The sequence below is a fragment of the Thermobia domestica genome, chromosome 6, assembly GCF_964235325.1.
Source record: "Thermobia domestica chromosome 6, izTheDome1.hap1.1, whole genome shotgun sequence".
NCBI lineage: Eukaryota > Metazoa > Arthropoda > Insecta > Zygentoma > Lepismatidae > Thermobia > Thermobia domestica.
Window position 1 is genome coordinate 150,270,933 of NC_137459.1, and position 16,481 is coordinate 150,287,413.

General features: G+C 36.1%; 1 protein-coding gene across 2 annotated transcripts in view; it reads right to left on the minus strand.

Moving 5' to 3' along the window:
* Positions 1-1,760: 1,760 nt before the first annotated feature.
* Ipo9 (Importin 9) overlaps positions 1,761-16,481 on the minus strand; it is a 132,573-nt gene continuing 117,852 nt past the window's right edge. For both annotated transcript variants that reach the window (XM_081762244.1, XM_081762243.1), the window contains 2 exons: positions 7,063-7,177; positions 1,761-2,352 (listed from right to left, as the gene is read on the minus strand). In XM_081762244.1, coding sequence (XP_081618370.1) covers positions 2,159-2,352; positions 7,063-7,177 — 309 coding nt within the window. In that variant the 3' untranslated portion in view covers positions 1,761-2,158. The remainder of the gene's footprint in view (positions 2,353-7,062; positions 7,178-16,481) is intronic.

The following is a 16,481-nucleotide window of genomic DNA, read 5'->3' on the forward strand; positions in this document are numbered from 1 at the left end:
TCCTTACATAGTGAATCATAAAAAATAATCTTTCATGATCATACACGATTTTTATTTATTTATTTATTTATTTTGAAGTAGAAGATATGCGAAACAACACACTGTTATGACCCGTTCGAAAGAATTAGCAAACAAGAAAACGAACTCAAGACACAAACACAATTTTCATTTTTTAACACACATGTCTAGAGTATACGTTGTCATTACAGAAACAAAATGTTCTAAATAATATAGACTGTTAATTTTATTAGAAGTAAATTAACTGAAACATTTTAACTCCAATTTGCTGCCCTACGTGTTTCCCTAAGACTTTAAAAGAAAAAATAAGACTTTCTACTTAAGCTCCGGAGAACGAAACAGGAATAAGCAAGTCCAAATGTGTACAGGGTAATTCACGAGGAATGTCACATAATTTGTGAGGTGATTTTACATATGAACATAAACCGAAAAAGTCCTACGAACATGTGTCCGATTTTTGATAGTTACGGAACTGAAGCGAGTTGAAGACTATACACATTCATGAATGATTATGAAGACAAGTGTGAATATTACTTACCGAAATGCTGTGTAAGCGCTGTGGTGGACAGAATAATGGTGGGACAAATGACTGATCCATCCTACAAGAGGTGTGGAGATTCTCCAACAAATAGCAGCAACGTGACGTCGCACCGAGGCAACAGCTGCAAGCGTACTCAGTATGCAATCCTGGGTTGGACCAGTGAGCAGTCGTGAGGCCATATGCGTGTCGTGCGTGAGTGTTGCTTAATTGAGCAAGTCCATTGTGTCCGTGAATACCAACATGCTGCAAACCCATGCAGAATACACAAACATATATGTGTACAAGTACTGTAATTGCAGAGTCCGTACGGCTAGGACAATATCAGAGACGTTTCCTTGATCGACGAACCCCGTGTGCGAGGGTATTTCCCAGGGTTTTTCAAGCATGGCTTGTGTTCCTACCAAATCGCATGACAGCCGCAGCATACGCACATTTCGTGAAAGAAGACCTACCTACACGTTTTAGAAGACGTGACATTAGTGCAACGACAGCAAATGTACCTCAAATATGATGGAGCACCGATTCACTGTACCACACAAGTATCCCAATATCTGAATAACACATTTCCTCAACGGTGGATTGGCCGTGGATGACCCATGATCTGGCCTCCCAGATCACCCGACCTGGTCCCATTAGACTTACGTTTATGGGACTGGTTAAAGGGGAATGTGTACGTTATGAAGGTGGATACACGTGAAGAACTTGTCGCTCGCATCACCGACACTGTTGCCTACATTAAAGCGCGCCGAGATTATGTCCGATGTGCAATACAACACATTCTCCAACGCGTTGTCAAGTGCATTGACATGGATGGAAGACTTTTTGAACGACTCTTGTAGGATGGATCAGTCATCTGTCCCACAATTATTCTGTCCACCACAGTGCCTACACAGCATTTCGGTAAGTACTATTCACACTTGTCTTCATAATCATTCATGGATATGTGTAGTCTTCCACCAGCTCCAGTTCCGTAACGATCGAAAATGGTATACATGTTCATAGGACTTTTTCGGTTTATTTTCACATGTAGAATCACCTCATAAATTATGGGACATTCATCCTGAATCACCCTGCACATGTGGTATTACTATGTGGTAGAAACACGTATGTCAAACAATACTAAACAGCATTTGTCTCTTGTGTAGTACCAACAATTAGGCTGTTTCTTAAAAAAGAATTCCGACAATAAAAAAAGAACACATTAATTCTAAACTTTTTACTTAAAAATCTTTACAAAACTTACATTTTTCATCTTTGATTGTTTAAATATCAACATATACTTCTTACGCGACTATGTATAACCACGTTATTATTATTTTTTTTACACATGATTTATTTGTAGTGCCATTTCGCACATAACATGGGAATGACAAAAAAAGTTTTTTAATTACAAAAATTTGAAATGTCCATGAAAGACACAGGAACATCAATACATTAGTCTTCCTCACTGGTTCAATACATTAAAAGAAACTTTCTTTAAAATGTCAACAAAAGTTCTCACACAAACAACTACATCAACGCACACACTCTTATTTACGAAAGCAGTACAAAATATCACTTATTTGGAAGACAAACCTCAATTCATCAGTAAATCCTCTGTCAATTTTCGCTACCGACAAAAGGAAATATACCACTCGTCCCTAAAATGTTCTTCTCTTCCATAGTCAGGTACTCGTTGAAAGATTTCGTGTCAGTCTGCTGGATAATTTGGCGCAAAAATTGTACGAGATAATCTTTCATCTCCATGCTCACCGGATTTTCAAGATCTTCTACATAATCAGGATCTGGCCGCCCTGTAAAATAATTCATTTATTCTAGTAATCAAGTAATATCACTGAGTTAATTCTTCCCTGAAGTTGTAGAATATACATTAATATACTGTATATACAGGATGTTAATGAACTATACTGACAAACTTTAAGAGATGATTCTCACATCGAAATAAGAGAAAAGGTTCATATGGACTTCTGGGATCACGTCAGCATCATGGTCCTTTGAGCTCGGAATAACGCGTGCTGCGATGTATTTTGTCACGATATATTTTATGTTTTTTCACGTGCAAACTTCAACGAAACATCGTAGGATCGTAGGATGCGCTAGTCCGAACACGAGGGATCGTGGTCTAATGATTCCTAACACTTCCGACTTCCCGCCGAAGCACTCCATGTTCACTGTTATCAAGACTTACCCTTTGCCTACTTTGAAATTAGAGTCCATCTGGGAATTTTGTTGAGAGCATGTCTGGGTATTATTATCCTGCACGGAATCGACTGCACACCCATTTCGCATTGATGAATTGTGCATATTTGAATTGTGTATGTATGACTTCCTTTACGCTTATATGAATCACCCCTCCACGGTTTTTCAAATTCGAAACAGTGCGTGTTGAAATTTAACTTTTCGGTGATTCTGGACAGCCCTAGTTCTGAAAATATGCACTGAAATTCCATTCAACGTTTTAGGGGCCGTTTTGAGCCCATAAGATTAACATTGTTGCAAGCTGAAACTACGATGTTAGGCAACCAGTACAGAAGTTACGCATGGCGGGTTGACGGACATTGCAAGTGCTTTGCATAAATCTGAATGGCAAAACCAATTGAATGCTGGCAACTTCAAAGGCCTCAAGAGACGCAATGAGGCGTACTCGGACAGATATGGGTTTATTAGAAAAAAATATTTCCACTTGATATCGTGTTACTTCAACAAATTTGCTACAAACTCACTCCAACCTCTATACATAGAAATTCACTTGCTTTGTGAGTCTCCTATCCTTTACTTGTGTGAGTAAGGAGACACACAGTAGGAAGAAGATTCATGGTCATAACAGAACGATGCGCTGAGTAGACAGCGTAGGTTCAGCTAGTCTATATATTAAAATGCTAGGTTTATACGTATGTCTTCAATCCTTTCGACAATGAGATCTCGAAAACCGCAAGTGCTCGAAACATGCAGTTTTTGCTGGTCGATTCCAAATTTTGTGTAGATTGTCCAGTTCTAATTAAATATTTAGAGAAAAAAACATGGCCGTTATTTCTTTATTACATTTTTAGGAATACATAGGAAGTGTTGAATTATTTTTAAAAAGAACCATATCCTACGAGTTATACATCCCAACACCATATAATTGTATAGAGGAGTTATATATCTCTCAGGCGTTTGTTTCATGGCCAAATGAAAAACGAAGGATAACCATTTCTCCAGTCTAAAATGAATCTTTATTGTTTGGAGGGTTTTGCCTAATGAACACCATATATCACTGACATTATAATTAATTTAGTATGTAATGTATTTGCTTATTACATACTACATGCAAGACGTCTTTCACTTGTGTCTGTAAAGGAACATGTACAGATGTTGTAAGAAATGACAAGGAGATTCATGCTCATATGTGAATGATGCGCTGTGTAGAGAGCGCAGGTCAGCTAGTATATATTAAAAATAAGAACAAGAACAACAATAGTGTGTTTATATATATATATATATATATATATATATATATATATATATATATATACACTACGGTTGTTCTTACTTTTCTATTTTTTTTAGATCTCACCCCATAAAACGGTTCTATATCAGGTCAAAGTAAATCCTTCCTCAAAAATAAAAATAATAATAATAATAATAATAACAATAATAATAATTGAATAGTATCAAAGACGTCCCAAGAGACCTCAAGTTTAAAATGCATTTACAGTATACGATATGAAAGAAAGGTACCTTGTAAGGTTGGAGGACAATTGCACGTTAATAAACATATATTATGAAGGTAATAAGGGATTACAGACATGTTGTCAGACATATGTTTCTGGTAAAAAGCACTCCAAGGTGTCACACAACCCCTTCCTATTAAAAAGGTTGAACCTGAATCTAAATGGAGAACTTCTAGATGACAGACATGATGGTATTATGCAGTAATAGATGCGGTTCTACCTTTATCCTCCCTATCCAAGATATGATGACACTCCATCTAGCCGTTCAATGAAGTACCTTTGCCTCATATAGTTTGATTTGATTTTGAGTTTAACGTCCTTTTCGGCAGCGAAGATATATAACATGTAGACCTACAGCTTAAAGTGGAATCCGAACACTTGGAGTTCCCGCTGGGAATCGAACCCGGGTCTCCCACGCTGAAGGCGCGTACGCTAACCGCTTAGTCACAAGGCAGCTCATTTTGTATATTGTAAATATATTAAAAACTAGAGGTCGCTTGGGGCATCATTTAATACTATTCAATTGAGTTATTTTTTCTCATGGGCTACTTTGATATGATATGGAACCATCTTACGGGATGAGACTTAAAAAACCTCGGAACTCGAAAAATAAGGACTACTATAATATATATGTATATGAAAAGTTGCTGAAAAGTTCGTAGCCCAACCCAGAAGGAGTTCACGTGGAATGGTACAAATTTTTTTTGCAGTTTTTCTACATTCCCTTCTCCGAAGTTCAATACACATCCTTGCACGGCGCTCCACTTTTTCCAGATCAGTTAAAAAATTATTATTATATATATATATATATATATATTCTAACTAATATTCTAACTACTTTCCTGACACTAATCACCTCTATCAGATCTAAAATAACATTCTTCAGAGTGTTTGAGTTTGGGGAATAAGTAAAATCTAACGGAGCTAGATCTTGGGAATGAGGATGATGATCTAGATACTGAAATGCTAGATCACGCAATATCAGTTGTGTTTGCAGTGCTCGATGGACAGGGGCATTGTACTGTAAGATTTTTTTTTTTTTTTTTTTAAATTTTCGGCGGAGCTGCTCTCACTTTTGTGAGTAACGCGGAGTAATTGCATTAAATACCTGATGCTTGGACAGTCAGTCTATGAGTACTACTCCATTCTTATCCCAGAAGAATGTTGCAAACACTTTCCCAGTCAACTCCTGTCTCTTGAACTGCTTGGGGAGAGGGAAACCTGAGTTCCGTCACTCCATTGACTGTTGTTTCGTTCAGGATTATAGTGGTACAACCATGTTTCATGCAGAGTTACTATTCATGACAGAAATTGGTCGGCACTGGGATCAAACTGGAAGATCACTTCCCTTGATGCTCTCACATTTTTGATCTGCTGATATTTTTGGGAACATATTGTATTTAGCCGAGTGCTTGTGTATGCCGAAGTCATTATGAATTATGCTACCGACGCATTAGCTAAAACTGCCCACAATCTCTGCTACACGTTTTGCTGAGACTCAGCGATTTTCAAGAATAATGTCACGCATTTCAAGCACGATTTCGGGGACACACACTGTTTTTGTTCTTTCTGGACATGGAGCATCATCTGTTACGAAATCACCCCGCTGAAGTCTGCCCCTCATTTGTTCACCACTGTATATGACAGAGGAAGGTTTGACGATGTTTCACAAGTTTCCTCATGAATTTGCTTCGATGAATATTATTGGTGGAACAAAAATTTGACGAAAGCTCCGATCTCGATGTTCGGGAAATTCACTGGTTCGGCAGACATGATCACTTCAGGTACCTGGAAAACTACGAACTTCGTTATTAATATGAAAATTTGTAATTGTACAGTCCGCAGCAAAAAAACCTGCAACACGAGAATGTAAATTTATTGTGAAACGACGAAGTCTTTTGCTCCAAAATAAGTGTGCAGGGAATGACGTGGAAATTTCTCCTGGCGTGATTCCAGCCACTTAGACGTTATGTTGATTTCTTGCGCTGTTAGGCGTATTTTAACTATAAACTTATATGCTCATGTTGCAGGGTTTTTTGCTGCGGACTGTACATACAGGGATATGCTCTTCAAAACCGTACAATTTCATCATTCTACCTGTACTCCTGCATATATATATATATATATATATATATATCACATTACAAAGAAGGAATGACTATCAAAAGAGAGATTGAGAAGTTACGAATTACATAATAATCCAGATTCACAATTATTTTTTTTCTGTACAACCAGGCTAGCTCTGGTCCAAAGGTAATATTTAGAAGTCCTTGAACTGAATGAAGGCATCCTAGCTACCCAGGTTACTTTGGTACTTTTTACTTATATAATATTGTAACAAAAATAATGCCTTAAAATTGAAGTTTTTTGAAGTATATTTTAGATGTTTCTTACTGACTTAAAATTCTCTTCGTGCAATGTCTTTAAAATTAGAAAAATGCAGGTTTCTGATTAAATTCCAGGCGTTTTCCAGGTACAAAAGCACATTCCAAGTTTTCGGGGATCTTGTAAGTCAGTAGACACTACATATTCTAAGAATAGAGATTTTATACTTCTATAATAATAATAATAATAATAATAATAATAATAATAATAATAATAATAATAATAATAATAATAATAATAATAATAATAATAATAATAATAATAACGATGGATAATTTCTATAGAAACAGGGCTATTTAAAGTGTTTAAAAACTCCTTGCGTTTTTATTCTTCGAAAACTCTGTTATTAGTTTACAAAGATGGCACATTAGGTATTTTCATATTTTTAATTTCTACTATACTTACAGAGTACTGCATCTGTCATAGAGAAGTAATCGCTAGTCGACTCTCCTCCTTCGATTGTGGCAACACAAGCCGCCTCCTCTTCCTCAACTTCATCCGTATCATATATCTCCTCTGTCTGTAGCAAAAAACAAAATACTTTACAATCTTTGGATGAAATAATAGCAATCAATCTGAAAGTGAAGGTTCTCTACACTATACGTGCCTTACGTTTTGAAAAATTATGAATTAATGTAGAAGCTTAGCTTGCTGCAACTGAATAAATTCAAATTATTTCTTTTACTGACACTTCTGTGCATGGATCAATATTGAAAGAAAAAGATTACAACAGAAAATTAAATTAAGTGGAAATCGACCAATCGTCGCCTACTGAATGGATATTAGACAACTGAGCTACTATATATATATATATATATACGCCAATCGACCATTGAGTGATGACCACCAACCTAATAGCATGTACGATCTACTTTAACGTCGAAGGGTAGTTATAATTCAATGATCGACTGGTACGTAGTTCATAGGTCAAAGTAAAGGGAACACTCATGTACTGCAACACAATGTTTGTGAGTTAGTAACACTGAACACTCGTAAATGTAAATGTCTTACGTTAGTACGGTGTTGGGTGATGCTCAGTAGCAGATGAGGCATTGTATTGATTCGTGCGTTCAATAGACCACATGCTACTGCTCAAAATTAGAGACTTCCGACTTTCAAGAGCAAATTGTGGGTACATGGATCTTTTGTTGACTTTTTGCCCTCCGAAAAAAGTTTCAAGTAAGCAACACTATCACAGTCAAAGAAAGTAGTCAACAATACTTTGAATTTTGGGTAATTTCGACTTTTTTTTTTTTTTTTTTTTATTCTTTCCTATTTTGGTTAGTTATCGAAACGCCGTTCCGAAGGTTGTTGGTTGGTTTGTATGTCACACACACAAACCCGTTTCGTCACTAGCTATGAAGTATTTCACAAATGTAGGGTGCAAGGTTGGCTGGTTTAAACCAGTTTTTTTTTCTTCGAAAAAAAAAAATGGTTTAAACCAAAAAAAAAAAAAGAAAAAAGAAAAGAGAGGGAGAGAGAGAACGAAAAATCCTTTAAATCGTATGAACTTAATAGTAACGTTTCCAAATATCAAACTATCTCCATTACTTTTCTCTCCTTTTCACCTTTTAATCAAGGCGTCCCATGTTCAATTCTCAGTCGAACCACAACCCTTCTTTCAAGTGTAAATGAAGTAGCGATTCGGATTTGACTTTAAGCGAAAATCATCTTCTTACCCCGGCATTATATAAGGATGTTAAGCCTAAACACACAAAATGAAACCAAATTGTATGCCAAATGCCGGCTGTTTTATAAGGAAGCCAAGGTTGCTTAACTATATTGATAGAAATTGGCAAAATTTACCGACCGCCTGTGTAGCTTCCAACATTAGCTTGCATTGGATTTTGTTTTAATTTAATTGAATGATATCTACATACTAAATTTGTAATGTAATACCCCAGTTTTAGCGTACTGATTATGATACAAATTTTACATGCCAAGCAATAACGGTTTATTTTTCGTTATTGCTTTATATTTAAAGTAGTAACAGGATTTTCCCAATGGCTAAAGCGATTTATATATAATTCTGTACAATGGTTTCAATTGTGCTACTGCTTATCTTTTTGTCCTTCTGAAATGACTCTTGATAATTATATTAGCAAGTATGTAAAGATCAGTACAACGTATTTTTATCAGAAGTCCTTCGTGAGTCGGCAGACTCATCGCATTTGTCGCCAATTAGTCCCGGTTTCGAGTCCAAATGGAGAACAATTTCTCTCGGATGTAAGTTGAGAAGTGGTTTGAATTCCGCTTTAAGCTTATGACACCTTCCAGCATAACCCCGTTGTTACATAATAACACCACGACGAAACAAACTTATTTCCGTTCATATGTAATATAAATACAGAGCAAATTATTTAAAGGAAGAAAAAAAAACGAGTTTTTTGATTTTTCAATAAAAATCATGATTTTTGCCAACCGTGGTAGGCGCGCGAATTGGCTCGTTCAAGCACATCATCAACAACCTCTATGGGGTGCTCTCTTTGAAGGAAGTTTAGCTCCTTCGAAACAAGCCATCCCCATGATTCACTGATTCCGCAAAATATCAAATGAAATGGTGTAAACGTATTCGTGACACATGTTCAGATCCTGAACCATCTCTCTTGCAATAAAAATAAACCAATAAATAAAAATATTTAAAAAAGAGTTCTCCCCTCTCTTAAGTGCATAGCTAAAAATCCTATTGGATAAAAAATACTTATTATATTTAATAAAACTGTAATCGAATTAAATCTCAATGTAACGAATTCTACACAAACTCTGAACTTCATTCGTCTATGGAATAAAACTATTCAATTTCATGATTTTTATTAAATTCAAATTCCTGAAGTTTAGAAGTGTTTATTTCTCAAAATAGTTTTAATTTTGAAGGAGAAAAAAGCTCGTTTGATTGCGTTAGGATCAGCTGCTGGTTCCGTTAGTTTCTCTATATTGTTCCTTACTCTCATCGGTTAAACGAGAGAAGCATGCATTCAAACAAATCATCACCTAACTATATTATCTCTCTCTCTCTCTCTCTCTATATATATATATATATATATATATATATATATATAATTTCATGGCCTGTGGAGCCACGTCATAAGGTTCTGGTCTACAACCTAGATTTGGATCTCATCAATTTAAGATTTCAGTCATTAAAAATTTTATCTATTCAGAGCATTAACAAGAAAGATGAGATGAGCTTGTTTAGAAAGAATTATTCAATGTCTCACCTTGAATTCAAGGCCTTAGGTTAATATTAAGGAAAACAAATGTACAATTCTGCTCTTATACTTCCCTTCACCACGGATAGCGCCAGACTAAAAATAGTGGGGGCTACGGTCTGTGGCTTTAATTTTCAGGGGGATGACTACCACAACAGAGAGTTATTAATTGCCTATACGAATATTTTAATAAAGGTGTAGTTTGATCAAGTCAATGCTCAAATTCTACTCTGAATACCCAAAGAATTCAAACTGTAACATTTAAAATACTAGGTCAATCAATATGTTAATATCTGATACAGTTCATATATTTTCCTTTAATGGAACTGAACATACTACCAAACTAGATATAAATGAATGAAATATTTAAAATTGAATGAGATCCATTGCCGAATATTTTTGGAATAAATCGGAATTTCATTATCACATGTCTGAAATTTCAACCTCTGACTCTTTCATATTGGTCCTTTCTATGAAAAACAATTTTCTGTGAAATTTGAATCAAAATTGATTAATATTTAGAGGTGGCTCAAGCGATTGAAAATTTATTGCATAATCTGCCACACAGCACAATGCAAGTTGTACATGACATGCTATCGCGTTATTATAATGATTCATTCCATCATATATGAATTAATGATAAATAATAATATTAAATATTAACAATATATTATAATAAATTAATAAACTTATATATATGTAAATTTATCCTTATTTATCCTTAAATGATATGTATCCTTATTTATAGGGCGCTTCTGTGCGCGCCCAAGAAAGAACACAGAATATTAATACCTATAACACACACACACAAAAAAAAAAGACTGTCTGGAGGGTCACTGAAAAGCAGTGACATCATCATGACTCTGTTTATACTCTACACTCTCAATCTCATTAGCCATTTTAAGAAATCATCATACGTGGCTGGCGTGTTTTAATTAATGAAGAACAAATTTTTGTAGTTTAGATTTTTACTGATAACACTTCTTGTAATTACTAATCAGATTTCAATAGTGACATACAAGGAAACTTACTCTTACAGCCATATATTATAAAATATACGGCTGTAAGAGTAAGTTTCCTTTACAGACAGTTGAAGCATGTAGTAGAGGCTCATTCTCAATATACAGAGGGTTGATTAATTCGTGTGTCAATTTCATTTGTTCACTGTGCAAAAGCGGTATGAGGTAAAGCCGTGCAATTTGGTGTAACTTTGGACGAAAAACATAAGTTTTGTTTCGCCATAGAAGCATGTCATTTGTACTAAAGATTAAAGAGATATATGGTCAACGATTTTTTCCTTATGGGATTGCAATTGTAAATTCTGAAAGAGCCTGAAAAAACGTAAATCGAAGTGATGATAAAAACAAAAGGCTGTATGGTATAATTCTATGTCACAAGCCAACCAAATACGCGTCAATCAAGTGTCAGATCGCGTGGTCAGAGGTCGCTGTCAGATCAAGGTCACAGATCACCTTGAGAACCCATTTGACATGATGAGGTACGGACATTACGTTGTTTTCAGTGTATTCAAATGGGTTCTCACGATGTCCTGTGACCTTGATCTGACCGTGACCTCTGACCTTGGCACTTGATTGACGCATATTTGATCGACTTGAGACATAGAATCATACCATACAGCTTTTTGTTTGTTATCACTTCGATTTACGTTTTTTCAGGCTCTTTCAGAATTTACCATTGCAGTCCTATAAGGAAAAAAATCGAAATTTGACCTTTGACCCTATATCTCTTCAATCTGTAGTACAAGTGACATGTTTCTATGGCGAAACAAAACTTATGTCCTTCATCTAAAGTTACACCAAATTGCACGGCTTTACCTCATACCACTCATGCACAGTGAACAAATGAAATTGACACACGAATTAATCAACCCTCTGTATATGTTTATGTTACAATTGCAGCAGTGAAGCAGGTCCTTGCCCACTTTCTGCATCGTCATCATTTTCTCAAAGAAACGATCCGAACAGCTGCAACCAAGACAGTGGAAAGAGTTGAAGACCTCTGGTCCCGGTCTAGGATTCCTGTCAAACACCAAGATTCGATAAAGAAACTTGAGCATCGTTTCTTCCAGAGGAAAGGACTTAAGAAAAATAAGAATCATCGGACCCCAGACTCAAGAAGCCAATGAAGCCACATTTTCACCATTGATTGAGGAATTTTTTGACATCGCACATTCAAGTGCCATACATCTTATGGATAATGAAGCAGAGAAGATGTTCCTATCATTTAAGCAACAGAAGGATCGTCCTGGCCGTATTGCGGGAGTCGAGAAGGTGCTACTTCAAAAAGAGGAGAAAGTGAAGAGAGAAGAATCAGGAAAGGGGAAAGCAACGATCCAAACTTGAAGAAGAACTTGAGAAATCAATGTTAGCGAGCAGCAGCAATAAAGAAGAAGAGGACGATTCAACGGAAGCTCCAGGCCCCAGTGAACTAGTTGATGTTCGACTTCGAAAGCGAGGGCGCAAAAGTGTTATATAATCTGAGCTAGCCGTAATGCTCGATAGAACTGACTCAGTGACAGATGTGCCATGATGATTCTCTCCGAGGATTCCAAGGCCTGTGGACAAAATCATCGGGAGCTAGCCATTAATATATCAACCATCGCCGTCAGCGTCAACAATACAGGCAATCTGCTATTATTCACATTAAAAAGGAATTCAAACCAAACACAATTTTGACAGTTCACTGGGATAGGAAGATAATGAATTATATTAGTGGAAGCAATACGGTAAAGCTGCCAATTTTGGTATCGACAATGGGAAAGAAGGAACTACTAGAAACTCCAAGTTATCCCTTATGAGTAAAAACGCTACCGCTCACGCTGTGTACAGTAGTGTGAAAGAATGGGGACTGGAAAACTTGATCCGTGCCATGTGTTTTGATACTACCTGTTCTAACACTGGCCGTTCATCAGGAGCGTGTATCATTCTTGAACAGCTACTAGGCCATAATCTTCTACACTTCGGATGTGGACATCACATCCTGGAACTTATATTGTCCTCTGCCTTTGGAACATGCTTAGGACCATCTATTCAACAGACATTCTCATGTTCAAACGTTTCAAGCAACAGTGGCCCTCCATTGACCAGGGAAAGTATGAGGACGTCATCTCAGACTATTTTGCAGAGCAGAAATTCGTGATGTCCAGGATAAAATAATTTCTTTTTGTAAACACCAACTGCAGAATAGTCAACCGCGAGATGATTATCTCAAACTGCTCTTTTTGATGTCAATCTTCTTGGGAAGTTCCCCACCTGGTCCATCAACCTAGATCAAGTTCCAATCTCCTGGGACAATGCATCAAGCTCGCTGGATGACGAACGCAATCTACAGTCCTAAAGTTTAGTTGTTCCCTTCCCAATTTAAGCTGACACAGACAGAGTTGCAGGGATTGCGAGATCCCAACATGTTTCTCACGAAAATTTATGTTAAAATCTAGTTTCAGACAGCCAGGCTTCTACGGCAGCTAGAAATGATTTCCAACTCCTTACGAAACTTCATGCTTATCCTCAACGTGAGATTGATGAAGCAACATCACATAAAATGACACGACATCTATGGTACCTGTCAGAAGAGTTCATCCTTCTTAGTCTCTTTGATCCAGAGTTAGACTCTAACACAAAACGAGCTATGGTGCAATCTTCAGCAGAGATAGAAAGAGGAGAACGTCTATCAATCCGAGCACAGGTAGATTTGATGATGGTAGAAAGTAACATACACATCAATTTTGTGATAAAAAGAAGCAGAAATATATTTGCTCTTCTTGACATCCCAGATGGTTTCCTCAGTGAAGACTGATGTATGGAATGATAGGGATTACTTTAAGTCCGCTAAGGCAATTATTTTCTCAATAACAACCACAAATGATCAAGCATAGCGTGGTGTCGCCCTAAATACAAGAAGCAACTCAGTCAGAATGTTTTAAGATTGAAAAACTGTTGCAATATACGATCCAAGTAATTGAACACACACGGGAAACGTTCACGGTTGCAAGGGAATCAACATTTCTTCAGGATGTGTGATTCAAAACTTATATGGGTTTACTCACAATCTGAATATGTTGTTCTGTAATAATTCAATAGAGACTATTCGAAACTTCTGCAGTTACATTGATTTACCGTGAATAACTAACTATGTGAAACATATAGCATACTCGAACAAATTAGCATTAGGCTTTTATGCATGGCAAAATTTTAACATTGTTGAGCCACCTCTAAATATTAAAATTCTTGCATGATATTTTGCACATATTTCTATATGAAAAGGAAACTTTTGAGAGGGTCAGAGAGTAAATTTCTTTATTTTTAAATTTCACCATATGTATAAGGACCACCCTAATATATATAGGGGGTCCTTATACATATGGTGAAATTTCAAAATAAAGCAATTTACTCTCTGACCCTCTCAAAAGTTTCCTTTTCATATAGAAATATGTACAAAATATCATATAAAAATTTAAATATTTAGAGGTGCTTAACAATGTTCAAGTTTTGCCATGTACAAAAGCCTAATGCTAATTGTTCGAGTATGCTACACGCTTCACACAGTTGTTCGTAGTAAATCAATGTAACTCAATCAATCAATGTATATTATATATATATATATAGGGTGTTTCAAAACAACACCTATAACGTTTGGGAGGTGATTCCTGACACCAAGATAAGACGAAAAGTGTAGACAAACCTGGGTGCACAAATGCTTCCTTTCGGAGTTATAGGCTGCCGAAAACATGAGAAAATGAACTTTAACGGTCCATAGCCCCAAAACTATGGGATTTACCGTAGTCCGGTCAAGACTTCACTTAGAAACTAATCTGTGCCACATCCAAAACTCCATGTTTCAAAGCCATAAGGTACTCACGCAACAATTTTTATAGAGGGAGTTTGGCTACGGGCATATAATTTGAAGTACTCACTAATTACCTCTATAATAATTGTTGCGGAAGTACCGCAGGATTCTGAAACATGGATATTTTGATAGGGCACATACTAGTTCCTAAGTGAAGTCTTGATCCTATTACGGTAGGTCCCATAATATTGAAGCTATGGATCTTTAGTTCATTTTTTGATGCTTTTGGCAGCCTATAACTCCAAAAGGAAGCATTTGTGCACTCAGGTTGGTCTATACTTTTTGTCTTATCTTGGTGTCAGGAATCACCTTCCAGACGTTGTTGTTGTTGTTTTCAAACACCCTATATATATAATGTTTGTGTTTGTGTATACAAACATTGCAGGGAGGACTGACACTTATCCGTACGTTCTGAACTCTGACTAAACCAATAATGGACAGAAAGATGTTATACTGGTTTAGTAAATTTCAATGTTACACTATCTTTGTTTAGGTCTGTTAATAGAACATTGGTTCATGGCGTTTGATCACAGGCGTTTTACTATAAATTGGATTGTTAAACTTCAAAGCACTTTCTTTTCTACATGAATAAATTCTTTTAGGTAACATAAAAAAAAAATTGGACAACCATTACACGAAACAGATAAAACATACTGAAGTAAATCAGCACAAATATTTCTACAAACAGCAAGACGAAAATCATCCACAGTAGAAAACTAAGCAGAATTCGCCTGTTCTTGTGAAAAGTTGCAAACTACCTTATTCAAGTCAATAGATTTTGCAAAGTTTCTTCTCTACTGACAGAACATTTAACTGGTCACTGTACATTCGACTGCGAAAATAACCTTTAATTTTTCGCAGACAAGAAAATGTTCTCGCGCATCCAGCTGTTGAAGGAAGAATGTACACTGCAATAATACACAGTTTATACAATTCGCGAAAATACATCTTGAAAGATTCGAACATACGAAGCAGATCTTGACGACTCAGTACTTTCACATTCCTCTGAGTTTCATATCTAATGATAATTTTTAGAGCAAATTTCAGTTCAAACTCCAAACTGTCTAAATCGCAGGGGTAATGACTGGCAATGGGTTTTTATCTTCACATAATTCTGAAACTCTTCGTTTTTTTTTTTTTTTTTTTCTTTTCTTTTCCAGATAGCTCACACACCTTTAAAAATTTCACTGTTGTGTGAGAACTTTTCTTTCAGTTCAGATATTAATCTGTCGAGCACTGGGAAATATATTTTAATTTTCATATCGTTAAATCATTTGCCTTTTTACTTTCGGACGTATGATTTTCTACAATATAAGGTTGGATTTTTTTTTTTTTTTTTTTTTAAGTTTACGTGAACTGCTGAAATATTGTTTTCTGCTGAAATATTGTTTTCTTCTGAAAACTTTTTCACTTCTTCCAAAAGCATCTCGAAATTGCAACTGGTTTGTTTGCAGCTTCTATTTAGGTCACATGCAACTGCCAGATCACAATCAGTTTTCTGCAACTAGTCGAAGTCCGTTTGAGACGTTGTAGAACACAAAATAGATGAAGGCAAAATACAAAATTTAAGTCAATACGATCAACGATACCCTTTGCTTCACATGTCTTATGAATACTTCTCCGTTATTATTATTTGATTCAAAGTTAAAAGTATGGCGGGAGATGTGACTTTAATTGCTTGGCACATGCAATTTGACACACCCACCTGGTTTCACAAATGGACTTCCAATTCAATTCGTGGTAACTTTT